Raw genomic sequence first — 19,556 nt, forward strand, 5'->3', positions numbered from 1 at the left:
AATATACCTGACCGTCTGTTTACTTCCCTCAAGAACCCAGCTTAGCGTCTCCCCAGACCTGGCCGCCTGCCTCTTCCATACTCAGTATCTGGCCTCTAGAGTTACAGGCCCCAGACTTGGGCCAGCTGTGTCCCAGAAGGCTGGCCCCCGCTGCCACTTCTCTCTCTGCCCCTTCACCAACCACAGGCTGGCCCCACTCAGCCTCACAGACATCTGGGAGAAGCTTGCCAGATTTAACAAATGAGAGTGCAGGGCACCCAGTTAAATTTGCATTTCAGGTAAACAACGAGAATTTTTTAGTATGGTATGTCCCAACATTAATGTTTGGAACCTACTTCTGCTAAAACATTATTTGTTGTTTATCTGAAGGGAAAATTTAACCGAGCATACTGTATTTTATCTGGTAACCCTAAGCTGGGAGAATAATGCAAGGCAGTGAGAGGAGTTCAGCCTCCAGACATATTCCACTAGAAGGGAAACTGAGGCTGGATCCAAAGGCAGACATGATCACTGTAAGAGAAAGGGCATGAAGTTGGGGGTTGGTTGGGCTGGGTTAGAACCGCCAGTCTGCAGCTCAAAATGGGGCCTCAGAGCAAGTGATCTCTCAGTGCTCTCATCTGTCAAGTGTAAGTAATCAGACTCGCCTGGCAGAGCGGGGGAGAGGATTAATTGATGGGAGGCCCATAAAGTTTGTCTAGCACGTGCCCAGGACTATGCACAGGCGTGATTACAGTGAGTATGGTTCTGATTCTACCTGATTCTCTACCCAGCAGTCCTCCAGGCGTGCTGGAGGGCAGGGCTCTCAGTTCACTGTGTAAGGCCAGTGCCTTAATCCTCTGCCAGCCGCCATATAAGCCCAGGATTTGCTGCTCCAGAAACCAGTCCTTATTAATAGGTATTATTCTAATTATGCCATCGATGGGTCCAAAAAGATAATAAGTAATCAATTTTAGCCACTACATATAGTGCCCTTACTTTCTGCTGTAGCTGTGCTGAGGCCTTACATTTGGCCCTCACAGCACCACAATGAGAGCTGTTGTTATTGTACCCATTTTATAGTCAGTGGAACTGAGGCCCAGAGGGGCTCAGTAAGTTGCCTGAGGACTCACAGCTAAGCGGGGGTACCAGGATTTGAGTCCAGGTTGGCCTGCCTCCAAAGCCTGTGCTCTTAAGTACTAACGATAGTATTCTGCTTCCCCTGCTCAGGACCCTTGTGACTCTTCAGGGACATCCACCAGCGGCTGAATCTCTATTGCATGTAAAGTTCTTTGTTAGCCCTGTGGGAAAACCAAAATCCTGCTCTGGAGGTGGGGGCTACCAAAAAGAAAGGGGGTCTCACATATCCAGAGTGTTCTCTCTGCTGGGAGTATCCACCCCTACTTCCACGGATGGAGGACTTTTGTGTGTCAGGCCCAGTCTGTTGTGCTTTATGGGATCATCTAATTTCATCCTCACAACAACTCGTCTTCTTGGCTGAGGAAACTGAGGTTTAGCGAGATTAAGCAAATTGATCAAATTCAATATGATAGTAAGTGGCAGAGCTAGGACCCACTCTATGCTGTCCCGCTTCTAGAGCTAGACTCATAAACACTACTCCCCACATCTTCTTGATGGATCTTTCCTTGTTCACTCTCCTCTGGGTATCCCAGGACCCCCAGTCCCTCAGCTGCTCCTTGACCTGGCTTTATGACCTGGAATTACAGGTCCTCTCAGAGCAGCTGAAAAACAAGAGAAACCATGCAGGTTGATGGCCAGTCTCAGGGCATGGTGTCTGTGGGGGGTCCCCAGAACCCCAGGTCTTCCATCCCAACACACACTGGCACAACTTACCGCTGGCAGAGGCCAAGATCATGGCTTGCAGCATCTCTGTGTCAAACTGGTTGTTGGGCCAGGTACCGGTTTCATCACCATTTTGGGAGCTGGGGAGAGAGTGGGATGGTGAGCACAGTCTCCCAGGCCAGCCCAGCTCATGTCCCTCCCGTCCTCTCCCAGGGCTCCCAGATCTAGTACCCTATCCCACCCCAAGCCCAAGATCTGCTCCCTTTCAACAAGATAGGACATAGCTTATACAATCCTTCAGAAGCCAGATCCCCATTTGTCAGTCCCCAAACCATCTCTGTACTGTCTCAGATGCATGTCTCAGACACCATGGCCCTTGGAGGGATAGAGCAGGATAAACTGCAGCCTGCCCCCCATGAGAGAGCAGTAGCTCACCGTCACAGCCTCATAGCGAGGGAGATCAGACCCTCCCCCAAGGCAGTGAAGGTGGGAAATGGGAGAGAATGTGTCAGAGCTTGAGACCGGGGTGAGAATCTAGAGAGAACCAGGGGGATGGGGGGGGGGAGGTCCCAGAGACCCTGGAGCAGGGAGAGAGAATTCTAAAACTCAAATCTGATCATTTGCTAAGCCCTCAGGGCACATAAGAACCCACCCTTCTTATTTTACAAGAACACCCCCAGCTCCGTTCCCAAACATTCTACCATCACATCTTTCTGAGGCACTTCCCCAGTTCCTCAAGCTCTCTCTTATAGCGAATCCTGGGCAGATACTGTTCGCCAGAATGCCAGTTCCCAACCTCTGCCTTGGTAACATGAATAAAATTTGTCAGATGGCATCCCTAAGCCCACCCTGGCTGGGTCACGTGCCTCCCAGTGGCAGCTTTGGTCCCACCATTACTGCTGTTGTCCCTGTCTGCTCTGCCACCAGGTTGAGCTCCGTGTGGTGGGACTGTGTCTGCCTGCTTCCTACTGAAGCACCTAATTAAGACCTTTAGACGCTCTAAGCATTGAGAAAAACCTGAAGTGATTCATAATTGTTAAAAATGCTAACCCATAAAAGAACTCTAAGGAATTCCAACCCAACTTGGATTTTTCTCAAAAAAAACATTCCCATGTTTTTTTGGAATTTTCAAGGATCAAATTATTTCCGTTTTTGAGGGGAGAGGGAAGCACTCCGACACGCACACAGGCTATCAGGTGACCCTTGGCACCGTCTGGCACACTGAAGTTCCTCAATAAATATTTGCTGTTGAATGAAGGGGAAAAGGCCCAGAGAGACTTAGGTCACTATGAGGTAAGAAGGATTTGGCACCAAGGAGGGGCTGCAGGGCAGGGCTTGAAGGCATGAAAGTGTGTGTGTGTGTGTGTGTGCGCGCGCGCGCGCGCGCGTGGGTGAGTGCATTTTGTCATGGTGGATGAGCACAGCCAAGAACTGCTTTACAGTTTTCCCCAGGTCTATCCCCGCTTACGGTTCCCCCGACCCGGGATTCCCCACCCCCAGGTAGGTGAGCTCACTCTAAGGCTCACGTCAGAGCACACAGCTGCTGTGTGTGCCCTCTACACCATCACAGCAACATAGAGTTAGGGTTGGAGGGAGAAGCAGGAGTCTCATTTCTCACTCCCCAGAGTGGGAAAAGCTGGAATTCTGTGTCCACTTACTCAACCAATATTTATTGAGCAATTACTGTGCACTAGACACTGGGCTAGGTGCTGGGGTTACAGCCGTGAACATGACTGAAGTAGTCCATCTCTATGGTGCTCACGGTCTATTCTGAGGGGCTGATATTAAATAATTACACAATTATTTAATTGCAATTGTGACAAGTGCCATGGAGGCAAAGGGCAGGGGTTACAGGGGAGTCCTGACTCAGTTGGGGTTAGGGAGCTCAGTCAGTCCAGGCTTCCCTGAGGAAAAGACAGGGAATTCAAATCTGAAGAAATTATCTAGGTGATTTGCAAGAGAATACCAGCTAAACAAACGTAGGAGGAATGACAGAAAATCATCGCTTTGTAACCACCAATATATAAACGCAGACTCAGGCAAGGATCATGAGTGAATACTAAAATACTAAGTGGGTGAAAGGCTGCTGCACAGTCTCAAATATCACCCACAGATTACTTATTAATCACAAATATCTTAAAATATATTTATAATGCAGAGATCTGGGGACACCACTTTGAGTAAACAAACTGAACATCACTGATAACGGGAGAAAGTGACACGAAAGATTCCCGATGTGACGCAGTGGGAGTGCGCGATGTCACCTGTGCAGTCTTCTTACCAAGACTGTTTAACCTGAATCTCACCGTGAGAAAATGATCAGCTAATCCAGACTGTGGGACATTTTAAAAGACAACTGGCCTGGACTCTTTACAAAATGTCTATGTTATAAAAAGGAAACAAAAAAAGGTAAGGAGGCTGTTCTAGATTAAAGGAGATGAAAGAAACATGGCAAATGCAATTCATGCTCCTTGACTGAATCCTGGAGTTGAAAAAAACAGGCTAAAAGGACATTTGGGGAACATTTATGAAAATCTGCTAGTTGACTGTATATTATTGCATTAATGTTAAATTCCTCAAATGTGATCATTCTTTTGTGGTTATGTATGAGAATATTATTGTTATTAGGAAATATATAGTGAAGTATTTCAAATGTTATGACATTTGCAACTCTCAGATGGTTCAGAAAAAATGGTGTGTGTGTGTGGAGAGAAAGAGAGAAAACAAATGTGCAAAATACTAACAAATGATAAATCTAGGTAAAAAGAGTATTCAGATGTTCATCATACTATTCTTTCAACTTTTCAGTAGGTTTGAAACATTTCAAAGTAAAAAATTGAGGGGTAAAATGAAGTGATCTAGAAGGTGCAGTGTTGTGGGAGAGAGCTCTCCAGGCAGGGGGAGTAACATGCCCTGAGCCTCAGAGGCTGGGAGGAGCTTGGCGAGTTCAAAGGGAAAGCCAGTGTGGCTGCCACAGGGGAGGTCGCGTCAGGGGCTGGGGCTGCAGAGTGGACACTAAACATTTTGGTCTCATCCCAAGAGCTCTGGGAAGCCACTGAGGTGTTTAAAGGGGGCAGGGGGTTGTCATGATAGGATTTAAATATTTAAAGATCACCCTTGCTCCTGGGAGAGGACTGAGGGTTGGGGCTACCTCTGGGAGGACAAGAGTCCAGTGATGGGGCCTCAGCCACCTCCGTCTCCATGAAAATCCAGGGGTCCTTACTTGCAGCCCGACTGAGCTCTCTCTGGGCCTGCCTGAGGGTGCAGGGCTGAGGCAGGTGGGCTCAGGCCCAGGTGGGGACAGAGTAGGGAGAGGAGGCGAGGGAGGGGCAGCCAGGAGAAGAGCTTTGGGGCTGTGGGGTTGACAACAGGGTCAGATACCAGGTTAGGAGGACGCCCTGTCCTGTGGGGGGGCCGGTAGTGGTGTTGAGAGAATAAAGGTGAGTGGAAGGGTGGGCCTGGAACCACGGGCTGGGCTGTAAGGAGGATTCTTGGGAAATGGTTGAAGGCTGGAAGCCACGCACACGGGCAGGCTGCCAGCTCTTTGAAGCTGGGCAAGAGACGAGTGGAGGGTGAGAAACTTCTTTTTGAACCATTTACTGAGCACTTCCTATTCTCTGGGTTCTGGGCTGACTAAATTATTTATATACCGTCTATTTCAGCCTCAGAACCACCTGCAGATAAGTGTTATGATTATTCCTATTTGCCAGCAGATGAAGCCGGGGCTCAGAGAGGTTGAGAGACTGTCCCAAAGTCACAAGCTGGTAACTGGCAGAGCTGCAACATGAAATAGGCCTAAGGGACTCCAAAGCCCATGATGTTATAGACAACATCCTAGGCTTCAGCAGGGATGGGGGACTCTTCTAGGATTTGAGGAACAGTGAAAAACAACAGAGGAGGAGACAGCCTACATCTAAGGACCATTTTCCAAGCACCCACGAGGTGCTAGTGCCTGTGACAGGCCCTAGGATTTACAGACACAGATACAGTTCTTACCCTAAGGAGTGTGTGCAGGGTATGTGTGTGAAGGAGCGTCCCAGAGGCTGGGCTATGGTCAAATACTCCCTACATCATGCTCAAAAAAGGGAGAAATGTGGAAAAGTTACCATTGACAACAGCCTGAATTTAACTGTGTTAAAATATAAATGCCTCTGGGGCCGGCCCCGTGGCTTGGCGGTTGAGTGCACGCGCTCCGCTGCTGGCGGCCCGGGTTCGGATCCCGGGCGCGCACCGACGCACTGCTTCTCCGGCCATGCTGAGGCCACGTCCCACATACAGCAACTAGAAGGCTGTGCAACTATGACATGCAACTATCTACTGGGGCTTTGGGGGAAAAAATGAATAAATAAAATTAAAAAAAAATAAATAAAATTCTAAAAAAAATATATATATATAAATGCCTCTGTATTTTTTTAACGTAGTAAAAGCCTATTGGCATTTTAAAGATTTTATTTATTTATTTTTCCCCCCAAAGCCCCAGTAGATAGTTGTGTGTCATAGCTGCACATCCTTCTAGTTGCTGTATGTGGGACGCGGCCTCAGCATGGCCGGAGAAGCAGCGCGCCGGTGCGAGCCCGGGATCCGAACCCAGGTCGCCAGCAGTGGAGCGCGCTCACTCAACCACCAAGCCACGGGGCCGGCCTGGCATTTTAAAATATACAAATATGCCCATATGAGGGGCTATTATGCAACAGTTAAATGACTTCTGAAGAATTTTTTACTGACATGGGGAAATTCTAGTGATATATCACCAAGAGAAAAAAACAGGCTATAATACTGATGGAAAGTATGACCTCAGTTACAAAAACAAATTTTTTTAAATCAAACTGGTGAGAAATATACCAGCTTTGATTGAGAATAAAAGTTCTTGATATTCTGTGAACAAGTTTGTGAACAATTTATTTAGGTGAATCAGATTTAAAAAAAAGAAGCCTGTGCACGTTGACTACACAAAGAAAAAAGTTTAGAAATATATATGAAAATATTAAAAGAGCTTAAGAGATTTCAGGTACTCAAAAAAATGCAAAATGTGGACCTTCACTTGGATAAGCATGCAAACAAATTAACAAAAAAAGAGAGAGATACAATTGGGGAAATGTGAATACAGACTGGATATTTGAAGACATTAGTTTATTAATATTATATTATTTATTATTAATATATTATTAGTTTGTTAATATTATTTTTAGTTTGTATGTGTCTAAAAAGAATCATCTGTTGGTGCCGGCCCAGTGGCATAGCGGTTAAGTTCACGTGCTCCACTTCAGTGGCCTGGGTTCACACATGCGAATCCTGGGCACGGACCTACACACTGCTCATCAAGCCATGCTGTGGCAGTGTCCCACATACAAAATAGAGGAAGATGGGCAATAGATGTTAGCTCAGGGCCAATCTTCCTCACCAAAAATAAATAAATAAATAAACAAACACACAAATAGAATCATCTGTTAAAGATAGTGAAGTCTCAGATGAAATTATATGATGGCTGAGACTTGCTTCAAAATAATTCAAGGGAGCATGGGGGTGGAGATAGAAGTGAAACAAGGTAAGGCATTAGACAAAGCCAGATAGTGGGACCATAGAGGTTCATTATACCATTCTCTCTACATTTATACAGATTTGAAATTTTCCATATTAAAAAAATGTTAGTGGTAGTTTCCCTGAGCTGTGAAACGAATGCTTTTTCTTTTAATTGTTTTTCTCTATTTCTCATGTTTCTATAATGAGCATGTATTATTCTAAAAGCTGAAAAAACTCAAGTTGCTATTTGTTTGTTTGTTGAATGATTGCCCAAACTGAGGAAGAGTGTGTCTCAGGGGCGGGGAGAATGGAAGGAGGTCCAGAGTTGGGGAAGGGTAGTGTGGAGCCATCAAAGGAGAACAGAGTGGGGACCAGAGGCGGGAAACACCTGCAGGGTGGGGCATGGGTTACAGCCTGAGAAGGGAGAACTGGCTTGCTGGGTTCAGAGCTTGAGACAACAGCTGCTGGGCTAAGAAGTGAAAAGGATGACCAGAGAAGGGATAGTGGTGGGGAGGTGGAGCACCTGGCAGACAGGGACTTAAGAACGTGAGTCTTTTTCCCTTTTGTCTAGGCAATGTGACCCAGTGCTGACTTGAACTTGAACCAGGTTTACTAAAGAACTCAACACTAGCTCGGCTCTGAACCTGGTATGCCACTAGCCAAGATGGTGGGGAGGGAGTGGGGCAGAGAAGCAGTGGAGGGCTGGAACCAGGGTTTGATTGAATAAGAGTAATCTCCCCTCTTCATCTTCTCACTCCAATTTACTCATCAGAATGGCAGCAAAGAAAAAACTCCATCATTCTGTTGATCCTGAGGGACCTCACCACAGGGCCTTTACGTATGCTTTTCCCTCCACCTGGAATGCTCTTGCCTCTTTCCTTCAGCTGGTTAATTCGTATTCATCCTTCAGATCTCAGCACAACCTCATTTCCTCCTGGATGTCCTCCTGCTCCCTGACCAGGTCAAATCCCTATTTTATGCTCTCACCTCCAGGCACTGCTCTACATATCACTTATACCTGCCATCTTACATCTACCTTTTGTGATGATTTGGTTAACATTTGTCTGCCTCAACACACTGAAAACTCCTTGAGGGCAGGAACTACGTCTATTTTACATCTCGTACACCTAGAACACTACCTGGCCGACAGTAGGGGCTTACTAACTATTTATTGAATGAGTGAAGGAGGGAGGTTGCAGTTGCTGGTCTGGGCCCTGAACATTTATTTCATCCGGGCATTTGGAGCTGAATCAGAAAATGTTTGTCTCATGCCCCTCAAGTTAACCAAAGAAGGGAGAGTTACTGAGCCTTCTCCATCTGCCAAGAGCTCCCGCATAAATTTCAGGCCACCAAGTCTCTCATATGATGAAAGGGGACTTGAGGCAGAAGTAAGACCTTCAACCCAGAGGGTACATCAGAGGAACTGGTGGGGCTTCCAGGCTCAGCACTGGATTCTGTTTCAGGGCCAGTATATGGCCTGGGGTAGGGGTGGGTAAAGGGCACACAAACTGCCCAGTATATCTCATCACCTCAGCTCAATGTCACCTCCTCCTGGAGGCCTTCTCTATCCCCCTCCCCCATTACACTCACATTACCCTCTTCTTCTCAGAACTGGTGATTTGTGACTAGACATTTTTTTAATGAGATTTGTTGTCAATTTTCTGTCCCACCTGCTAGCCTGGAAGTCTATGAGTTCAAGGATCCTGTCTGCTTGTTTACTCTCATAGGCCTGTGGTGAGCACAGGGTCTGGCTCATAGTAGATGCTCCATAAATATTTGTTGAACGAATGACTACATGAATGAATACATGAATACATGAATGACCTAATGGATAACCTATGGGAAGGCTGGTCAAGCCAGTGGGGAGAAAGGAGATAGATGGGGTTAAGGGAGGGGGAAGGGCAGTCCAAGCCATCTGGTTTGCTGCCTTCTAGGGGCCTTCCAGGAAGTGCCTTGAGATCCTAATAGCAGTGGCAGGCACCATACACCAAGGTCTCCTGGGTTCTAGTGACAGCAAAGGCTCAGCATCTGGAAGAATGTGGGCAGCAAGTGCCTGACCAGTGAGGAGGCGGGGAAGGCAGCCCAAGGTCTGTCCTCCCTCTCTCTCCTGGGCTCCTTCGACTCCTCCAGGCTCCTGACTTCTAACAGGGAGGCCTGGCCCAGAGCCCACCACACTCCCTCAGACCAACTGAAGGTCTTTCCGCTGAAGTTTCTCTCACCCTACTCACAGGGGTTCCTATCTCAGCAGGAATTCAAACCAGATTGAAAACGAGCAGCTGGGGCAGCCTGGATGGGAGGGTGTGTGGTGGAGAGTGGAGATCAAAGGCTCTGTGTGTGAGGCGCAGGGGGGGTGGAGAGCATTGGGGAGGGGGGCATGCGTGTGCTGGCTTGCCTATAAGTACAGAGAAATGAGAGACAGAGACAGGGTCACAGAGTAAAGACAGGATAAAAGAGAGAGATAAAGAAAGAGTAACAGAGAAAGAGACTCAGCGAGGCAGGAAGAGACAAACTACAGACTTAGAGAGAGAGAGAGAGAGAGAGACAGAGACAAGGAAAGAGACACAGAGAGGCTGAGAACACAGAGGAGAGCAGAAATAGTGAGAGACTGAGAAACGAAGTCTGGAGACAGAGGAACACAAGGACACGAGGAAATGATGAAAGGAGAGACAGAATAGGGGTCAAGGACACAGACAGGGAGGCAGAGACAGAGAGAAAAGGAGAAACAGAGACTGGGACTAAGGAAGAGTCACATGTGTTCGTTGATTCCACATTTATTGAGCACCTCGGCGTGGCAGGCGCGGTGTAAGGCGCAGATCATGCAAGTAGACACAAATGGTAGGGACCGAGACACAGTAATAAAGAAACTGAGACAGAGACCCTGAAAGAGAGGGAGAGGCAGAGACTGCAAACTGAGATAGAGACTGAGGTAAGGATGCAGAGATAAGAGAGAGTGACGGAGACAGAAGGCCTGCAGATAGAGAAGGCAGGACCAGCGAGGGGGACCAGAGGGTGGCCTGGAGGAGGGGCAGGATGAGGGAGACCTGCCCCTTGAGCTCACTGGCTGCTCTCCCTCCTCAGCCCCACCTCCGGCTGTGCTGTCTCCGCTTTCCCCACAGCTGCCTGACCTCCTTCCCCTGCCTCTGCTCTTTCCTGCAGGCTCTGGAGGAGGCTCTGACTTAAGACAGCTCCTCCTCGCCTCCTCCTGTCCCAGATTTCTCTACCTGAACTCCAGGTCAGGATGGAGCCCAGCCCAACCTGCAGCAGGGGGACGCAGGCAGTAGATGAGTATAAAAAGCTTCCTCTTCACCCAGAGAGCACCTCAAGATTATCCTTTGGTCCCACAGAGCCCCCAGAAGATAGGAAAAGGTTTGTATGGTGGGGAGAAGGGAGAGGATGAGTGTGTGAGTTGAGCTTCCAAAATAGCCAGAGTAGGTGCCTCTTCCTTCTGGCCCCCAATACACCAAAACCTCCCTGAAATCTGGAACAGAGGGAAGAAGCTATTTGTAGCAAATGCTGAGCCCTCCCCTCATCTCCTCCCACGTCATTACTGAGAAAATGCCGCAGAGAAGAGGGTGGGCTGGAGAGGCAGTCACCTACCCGCTGGTGCCGGGTCTCTGGGCCTGAGAGAAACGCCAGTCCGTGTTGGGCGGGGCTTGCTGTGGAGAAAACAGAGGGAAAGGGGCTGAGTACCCAGAGAAGTCAGAATGTCACCCAAGACCCTGGGGATGGGCCGGGAGGGAAAGAGGGGAGTGGACACAGAAAAGAAAATGGGATAAGATGAGGGAGGGGTAGACTCATCTTCCAAGACAAAATATACCTCAGGTCTCAGAGGTCTGAGGTACTGGAGACAAAGAGATAAAATAACATTTATCCGACCACAGTGAGCAAACCCAGATTCCTTTGCTAAAGAAATGGCCCCTTCCTCCCTGCCCCCAGACTTGAAACTTCTGAGCCGAGATTCAAGGGCTGAAAGTGTCTTCTGTGGACCTAGGGGGAGGGGTGCAGAGAAGGCCCCCAAAAGTGGCAGAAGAGGCTTTTAGATGAGAATCCCATCCACCCTAGAAAGAATTTATTCAGCTCCTCAGCTGGGAACAAAGCACCCTCTGCAGCAAGATGGCTGCTGCTCCGGGTAACCCTTTTCATGCCAGGTTACGCTATAGCACAGTCACAGGGACACCTCCTCCAGACCCTTGGTTCTCAAGGATCCCTTCCCACAGCTAAATACATTATTAATTTAGGAGTTATGCCAGATTGGGCCTTTGCAGGGCATCCAAGCCCCAAGACACCTCTCACCCCCAGAACTCCATGCCAGACAACGGCTGTGACTAAGGAGGAGAGAACAAGGCCTCTCTGTCTGGGATAGAGAAAACTGCTGGGATGCAGCCCAGCAGAGATCAAGCTCCCACAGCCTCCAAGCAAAGCCAACTAAGTCTCCAGGGCTCCCAAGGGGCTGATTTGTAGCCATCTCCCATCTGAATGAAGGTGTGGGACTCTGGCGAGCCACTTCACTCCCTATTCCCTCCCAGCCTCTCGAGAAGGTGTGTTATCCCATCACACACTCACAAGGAGCACTCCTAGAGCCATTTCCTCTCTGTTTCTGGGATGTGCTGGTAATTAATTCTCACACTCACTCCCAGGAGCAGAGAGGGAGGTGTGAGCATCTCCGATAACACTGGGGAGAAGAAAGACCCACGGCAGCCAAATGACTCACTCTGAGGTTCACAGGTGGCAGGGACGTGAGCAGAACACAGAAAATTGGTATTGCAGGTGCAACAGGAGTCACCAGCACCATTCTAGGGCTGCTGCGGGGAAGGGCTCAGGGATGTCCAGTCAGCCACTGCATTCTTAGGCACCGCAGAATCTACACAGAGATGCAGGAACCCTGACACATTGGCGGAGAGGAGCTGGGCAAAACTCACAACCTACATAAGGACGGCGGGTCCAAGTTTGTTCAGTTAGGGCTGCTCAGGGATAAGGAGCCCCAGATGACTTTTCTCCATATGGAAGGCCCTAAGAGAAAAAGATCCCCACCTTTGCCCCCTTCCAGCAGATGCAAACCATCCCTCCTGTCCTCCAGCTTTACAAGTGCCCAGTGATTGAAAGCACAAATTTTGGAGTTAGACAGACCTGGGTTAGATCTTTATCACTTATCCTGGCAACTTGAGCAAAGTCACTTGACCTCTGTGAAACTCAGTTATAAGGTCGAGATGCCAGTAATTATCCAACTAAAGCGTTGGAAACAGCAAATGAGATGTGGTTCTCAGAGGAGGTGTGTAGTAAGGCTCTCTCAGTCAGCTATCAGGATCACATACGGGTGTTGTTTCAAAATATAATTCCGATTCGGTAAGGGCAAAAATAGATATATTTTGACAAAAGCTCCCAGGGTTGTGGAAACTTGTGCTTAGTTGTCCCATACATGAGGGCACCCTGGCATCTGGCAGAGGCTGTGGCTCTCCATCAGCCAGAGAAGGAAGGACTTGCCAGAGTCTCAGATACTTTGGTCAACCCCAAAACCCTGAGCCTAGATCGCTGGGCACATTGTGGTCACGACGGAGCCAAAAGCCTACCTCTGAGCGTCCAGAGCCCGGGTGCTCCAGGGTCCCACTTCCCGCGAGAGGACGGGGCCGCTGGTGCCACTGAGGTCCCAGGCTGCCTGTCCTATAGGCCTGCTTGCTGGCCCAAGGTTGGGCCCTGCCGCCCCTCGGGCCACAGGGCAGCTTGGCCCGCCCGCCCGAGGTGCCGGACAGGAGGCGCCGCCGTCCTCCGTTGGGAGCCCCAGGCCCAGCAGGATGGGCCGGCCCGCGGGTCATAGAGTCCCGCCCGCCCCGCGCCTAGAGCGCCCAGAGTGGCTCCCGCGCTTCAGGCGCCGCAGCCGAGCTCAGGCCCGCCCGGAGGCGACCCAGTCGAGCCGTCCAGCCTCGGGGTTGGTGGGGTGGGAGGAGGCTTCTGAGTCCTCGCGGGCGCGGCGCGGCCACGACCTGGGATCCTCACGAGGGCGCGCTCGGTCGGCGGTGAGTACTGAGTACCTCTGAGGCCGGCAGCGGGGTGGAGGGAGGCTGTGAGGGGCCGGGGCAGCCCGTGCGTGGGAACCTGGCAGCGAGTGGCCGGCAGTGACAGGTGGTGTGCGTGTAAGGTCAAGTGCGAGGGGCGCGCGTGTGTGCAGGTGAGGCGTGGCGGGCCCGGGCGCTGAGTGGGGCCCGGGGGTGTGTTCTGCGGGGAGGACACGCGTGAGCCCTGCCTGCGCACCTGTGTCCTGTCCACAGATGGGTTTGTTTGATGTGAGAATAAGGAGGGTGAGAATAACAGCGAAGTCACAGATCGGGGGAATGGGGAGAAATGTAAAAGCAAACCTAACGACCGGCGGAGCGTGCCAGCGCGGAGCCTAGGAGGCTGCTGCAGGCGTGGATCTGCCTCCACCCGGGACCCCCGACCCCGGCGGAAATCGCCAGAAAGATCGCCAGGCCCCAGCCATTTCTGAATGTAGGGGCGGGGGTCGGTCCTATCCCCTCTCGCCCACAACCACCACCACCTCCTGGGACTCAGAGCCCCATCCCTGCCTCGGCCACACCTCTAGTTCCATGCAATCAGTCCAAACGGTCCCGACAATCGGGTGGAGCGCAGCGAGCCGCCGAGCCCGCCCAAGAGTTGTGGATGCAAGTTCAAAGTCCCTTATGAGGATGGGCAGCTTCTCCATTGCCGCCCTCGGGGGTTGCACCCAGCCCCTCACCTGGCTCCGCTCCCGCAGCGTGTTAGAGCGGGACCGGAAGGTGTCAGGCTCCAGCGCCAGAGCTGAGGGCTGCTGGACGCTGAGGGGCCTTAGAAAAGTGAAGTCACTGCCGTCCGAGGCTGGTGAAAAGCACGTCCTGTAGCAATGGCTCTGCGAGTCTGTGGGCCGCAGCGTCACCTCCATGTACTTGAGCGTGCCGTCTGAGCTCACCTGTAGGTTGGGGCTGGACTGCTTATAGAAGTCCCGAGAGGGTGAGTACTGGCGCCTGCAGCACCGGCCCCCACCCCCATCCCCATCTGCGTGCCCCCGAAGGCACTTAGCTGACAGAAAGGTGAAGGTGACTAAGGATAAGAGACTAATGGCTGCAAGAGCCACAATGAGGTAAAGGGTAAGGTCTGAACGCTCAGGAGGGTGTGTGAGGAAGTCCCTGGATTTGGGCATTTCTTCAGGGTCCTCATCCTCCAGAACCAGCAGCACTGTGGCTGTAGAGGAGAGTGAAGGGTCACCATTGTCCCTCACCAGGACCACCACCTGCTGGGTGTTAGCATCATCCTCCAGTAAGGCCCGGGCTGTGCGCACCTCACCAGTGTGTGCAGACACCAGGAACAGTCCTGGGGCTGTGGACTGTGGCAACAGTGAATAGGAGAGCCATGCATTGTGGCCTGCATCAGCATCCACTGCTGTCACCTTGGTGACCAAGGAACCAGGAGGAGCAGAGCGAGGGAGACGCTGGGGGACTGAGAGTTCCCAGCCTGGTCTTGGGTGCAGCACAGTTGGAGCATTATCATTCTGGTCCAGGACAAACACATGCAGAGATGTGTTGGCATGCAATGAGGGAGAGCCAGAGTCTTGAACCCCAACCACGATCTGCAGCACCTGCAGCAATTCGTAGTCAAAGGTACGCTGGGCAAAGACCCGCCCATCTTCAGGGTTGACATACACAAAGGAGGCGGCTGGGGCTCCCTGAATCTGATTCCCTACAATGGAGTAGGTGAGGTGGGCATTATCCCCAGTGTCTGGATCAGAGGCAGCCACAGTGCAGAGAAGGGAGCCTGGAGGCCGGTTTTCTGGGATGTAAGCAGTATAGAGCGGCTGGGTGAAGAAAGGTGCATTGTCATTAACATCTGAAATGTTGAGCCTGATGGTGAGATGTGCGTGCAGGGGAGGTGAGCCCGCATCACTGGCCATCAGCTCAATGATATAGTGGGATGTGGCCTCACGGTCCAAGGGCTGGCTGGTTAGCAGTGAGTAGTGGTTTTCAGAAGGCTTAATCTGAAATGGCAGGTCCGGAGAGATATCAAGGCTCACTTCACCATTTCTCCCTGAGTCTCGGTCCCGCACGTTAAACAATCCCACTACTGTGCCCACTGGTGTGTTCTCCAGGACAGGGTTGACCAAAGAGGCCAGTAGTACCTCTGGGGCATTGTCATTGTCATCTCCTACATCCACTTGAATCACACAGTGGCCTTCCATGGCTGGCTGTCCCTGGTCGCGGGCTCTTGCATGAATTTCATAGAAACTTGACTCCTCAAAGTCTATGGGACCCAATACATGGATTGCTCCACTGCTAGGGTTTAGGCCAAAGAGATTCCGCACTGCCTCAGATGTATGGTCTCCAAAAGAGTAGTCTAGTTGGCCATTGGTGCCCTCATCTGGATCAGTGGCATTAAGGCGGAGCAGCAGTGTACCCATGGGTGCATTCTCTGGCAGTCCCACACGTAGAACTGAGGACTGGAAGGTTGGAGCATTATCATTGATGTCCAGCACAGTGACAGAGATGAGGGTGGTCCCTGAGCGGGCTGGGATACCCCCATCCACAGCAGTGAGCACCAGCTGATGTCTTGCCTGGGCTTCACGGTCCAGCTGCTGCTCTAGCACCAGCTCTGGGAACAGCTTCCCATCTTTTAGGGTCTTCACATTCAGAGAGAAGTGGCTGCTGGGGCTTAGAGTGTAGAAGCTCACAGCATTGGTCCCCACGTCTGGATCCTGGGCACTATCCAGTGGAAATCGTGCCCCAAGTGCAGCTGATTCCGAGATGCGTATCTCTCGCTCAGGGGTGGCAAAGCTAGGAGAGTTGTCATTGAGATCCAAGATCTCTACCTCTACACGGATTAGTTCCAGGGGGTGTTCAGTCACCACCTGCACTGGCAGCAGGCAGCTGGTGCTGGCTCCACACAGGCTCTCTCGGTCAATCTTTTGATTCACTGCCAGAGCACCACTCATCAAGCTCAGGGAAAAATAGTGCCCATTCTCCTCTAAGCCCAGCCGCAGTCGGCGGCTCAGCAGATCTGTCACCTTTAAGCCTAGATCCTGAGCAACATTCCCCACCAGCGTCCCCGGCTCAGACTCCTCCACTACTGAGTAACGAAGCTGCCCAGACACCCAGCCCCAGCAGCACAAGGACAACATGCACAGCACTTGCCATTTCCCAGCGAGCTGTGGGGGTGTCTTGGGCCCCATGACCCAGAAGTCCCTTCCTGGACACTGACTCTGTGCTGTCCTGTCTCCAAGGTAGACCCAGGGCTTGGAATGTAGCAGCTGAAATCTCTTATGTCTCCTTCCAGCCTCTTAAAAACTGCTCCGAGGTTTGTCTGCCTGCAGCAGTTCTTCTTAGTCACCAAATGGCGGGGGTGGGTAGGGGGGAGGGGAATTAAATCTGAGTGGAGCTGGGGAGCTGGGGGAGGAGAGGCGGGCAGGAAGAGCAGATCCCCCACCTCGGCTCTGAGTCTGATTGGCCAAAAAGTCTGTCTGCTCTCAACCAATTATCAAGTCTCCTCAGTCCTGGAAACCTTAGGAACAGGCACTGCAAATCTGTGTCACAGGAGCCTTCTACCTCCCCACTCATTTCGTGCTGCAGGTTGATTCAGCCCCCTTGGCAGCAAAGTTTGACGGCTCAGATGGCGCTCAACAGGAAGACAAAGTGGTACAAAACTTCTCAGTGTTCTGTCCCAACAACTTCCTGAATGACTTCAGAAGCTTCCACTACTTTGCTTGAACCAAAAAAATTTTGTCCTTCTGGGGGAGGCAAAGCCCATGCTTTCCCCCTCCCTCCCCCATCCTGCTAATGCTGCTAAGGTGAGAGAAAAGTTTTGTTAGGACCCTGTAGAGTCTTGCTCTGACTCTCCAGCAGTGCTTTGAGGAATCTCCACGTCAGCTGATGGCTACAGGACTCAGCTTTTCTGAGATCCCAGACTTGAGCTATGGAATGACCATCACAGCTTGAGGTAGGGGCAACATTTCTGGGACTGATCCAGGTCACCAAGGAGGGTGACTAGAGGCTAGGCATGGCCTCTAGGATTTACGGTTTCACCAATGCAGAAGAACTCTACTTAAAGACTCCCAGAGTGGCTGTCTCTATGAATTCTTCGGCTGTAAACCAGTTTTCTAACATTAAGTGATTTCACTTAGTGCTTTTTTTCCCAAAGAGGTAATACTCCCCTGCCCTCAATCTACTGCGTCTAGCTCAAATCCCAGTGGGGACTTGACTGAGAGTCCTAAAGACCTGGACTAAAGATCTCTGCTTCCACCTTGATGCCTCTCCACTCCCTTGGCTCTCTCCTCTTTGTGCTCTCTGCTGTGTTTCAAGCAGAGTTGCCTTTACAATGGATTGGGGAGTACTTGATTCTGCGGGGCAAAGACATTAGTTCCCCTCAATCCACTGGGAAATGGTAACTTAGAGTTAAGGTAGTCCAGAACCTGGCCCCCTCATTCAGGAAGAGCAGAGAAAGAGCCACCTGGGTTTAGGTGACTGCCTGGTGCATCCTACCCTTGTGCACTATAGCCTTGTGTGCTCCCACATTCTGCCAGCATGCTTCCACAATACTCTGGCCCTTGATCACTTACTTTCATTTCTTACTCTCAGATAAGGGCATAACCCATCCCCAAGTACTAATCTGTGACAACTCCCCAGTTAACTCACAAAATACTTCTAAAGCACAGCATCTACCATATAGTTACCACTCACAAAAATGGTGACATCACTATGGGCTCTTAAAGAGAGGCCAATACTCTCTGGGACATGGCCCAGCCATATGCCTGGATCAGAATAACCCTCAAGCATTGGCTGAGCCTGTAAAGGTCTCACCTCCAGCCCATAGAGAAGATCAGAGGGTGGGCAGCTTGGGCGAACAGGCTCCCCTGCCATAGGTGCACTGGGTGACTTCACCATCATGAAGCTATCGCTCCGAGTGGGTGCAGAAGCCAAGGGTGTACAGCCATGAGAGTGGCCACCCACATCAACAAACTTGATAGGATCATCTGACCCTAGCTGGATTCGGAGGATCCCATTGGAAGGAGGAAGCCCCTCCCTCCTTCGAGATCGGGTGAGACAGGCACAGGTGCCAGCAGGAAAGCAGGTCACTCCACAGGCAGCCCCACGCAGACACTTAGAGAGTAGTGCCACGAATGAGCCAAAGGAGACAAAGCAAATCGCCACTAGTGATACAGCCAAGTAGAGGGTCAGGCGGGATTCTCCTTCCCTTGGAGCTGAAGATTCTCGAAGATCAGGGACAACTGGATGAGTGTCTTCCTCCAAGGACACTAGAAGAGTAACGGAGGTAGAGAGTGGTGGGCTACCACTATCCTTTACCACAATGACCAGCTTCTGTGGCGGGAGATCAGCTGGGATGGGAACAGCCGTCCGCACCTCCCCAGCATAGCGAGAGACTGCAAACAGGCTGGGATCTGGGGCCTCCAGGAGCTGATATGAAACCCAAGCGTTGTAACCTGAATCCAAGTCCACAGCGGTCACCTTTGTGACTAGGTGGCCAGCACCAACTGATGGAGGCAGTGCTTGGGGACATAAGGAACCAGGCCGGGCCCTAGGGCGGAGCACAGCTGGGGCATTGTCGTTGAGGTCCAGCACGAATAGACGAACTGTCACAGTGCTACTAAGGGGCGGGTTGCCCCGATCCCGGGCTTGCACCTCAAACTGCAGCGTCTGTGTTTGCTCATAGTCAAAGGATCGAGTAGCATGAACAGCTCCTGTCTGCGGGTTCAGAGAGATGAAGGAGGAAGCTGACACATCTCGGTTTCTGGGCTCTAGGAGAGAGTAGGAGATAAGCGCATTCAAACCAGAGTCTGGATCTGAAGCTGCAAGGGAGCAAAGCAGGTCCCCTGGGCGATTGTTCTCAGGAACAAACACCTCATGTGACCTCTGGAAGAAAGAGGGTGGGTTATCATTCACATCTGAAATATTGAGGAAAATAGTCCTCTGGGTACTCAGAGGAGGGTTCCCAGCATCAGAAGCAGTGACCATGATGTCATAGCTGGATTTGACCTCTCGGTCCAAGGGCCCAGCAGTCACCAGGGAGAACTGGTTCCTGAAGGCAGACTTGAGGGCAAATGGCAAGTGGTCAGGAATACGGAGGCTCACATCTCCATTTGACCCTGAGTCAGGGTCCTGCACACTGATGAGCGCCACCACGGTGCCAGGTTCTGCACTCTCTGGGAGAGTCCCAAGCTCCGAGGTCACCGTGATGTGGGGGGCATTGTCATTTACATCCAGGAGATCCACCCGAAGGCTGCAATG

At 51.1% G+C, this 19,556-nt stretch overlaps 2 protein-coding genes across 16 annotated transcripts in view; both read right to left on the bottom strand.

The window, feature by feature from the left end:
- Positions 1-19,556, bottom strand: part of LOC101404335 (protocadherin gamma-C3) — a 145,117-nt gene that overhangs the window by 5,215 nt on the left and 120,346 nt on the right. For all 15 annotated transcript variants that reach the window (XR_015551939.1, XR_015551940.1, XM_087429653.1 and 12 more), the window contains 2 exons: positions 10,897-10,955; positions 1,831-1,919 (listed from right to left, as the gene is read on the bottom strand). Coding sequence is in view for 13 of the 15 variants with exons in the window: in XM_087429653.1 (XP_087285779.1) it covers positions 1,831-1,919; positions 10,897-10,955 (148 nt within the window). In the remaining 2 variants the exon portion in view is untranslated. The remainder of the gene's footprint in view (positions 1-1,830; positions 1,920-10,896; positions 10,956-19,556) is intronic.
- Positions 13,159-16,510, bottom strand: LOC147917239 (protocadherin gamma-C5-like). The gene is made up of 2 exons (XM_087430269.1): positions 14,027-16,510; positions 13,159-13,389 (listed from the first exon to the last, which is right to left on the bottom strand). The coding sequence occupies exons 1-2, from the start codon at positions 16,484-16,486 to the stop codon at positions 13,159-13,161; spliced, it is 2,691 nt and encodes an 896-aa protein (XP_087286395.1). The 5' UTR covers positions 16,487-16,510.

This window comes from Ceratotherium simum, chromosome 4, assembly GCF_057802395.1.
Source record: "Ceratotherium simum simum isolate JZ-2026a chromosome 4, ASM5780239v1, whole genome shotgun sequence".
In the NCBI taxonomy this organism is placed as follows: domain Eukaryota; kingdom Metazoa; phylum Chordata; class Mammalia; order Perissodactyla; family Rhinocerotidae; genus Ceratotherium; species Ceratotherium simum.

Excerpts from the sequence above, each read along its gene's own strand:
- LOC147917239 (XM_087430269.1), bottom strand. The coding sequence starts at position 16,486 with ATGGGGCCCAAGACACCCCCACAGCTCGCTGGGAAATGGCAAGTGCTG. Across the intron at positions 13,390-14,026 it reads CGCTGCGGGAGCGGAGCCAG|GTTCCCACGCACGGGCTGCC; the intron begins GTGAGGGGCTGG and ends ACTCGCTGCCAG.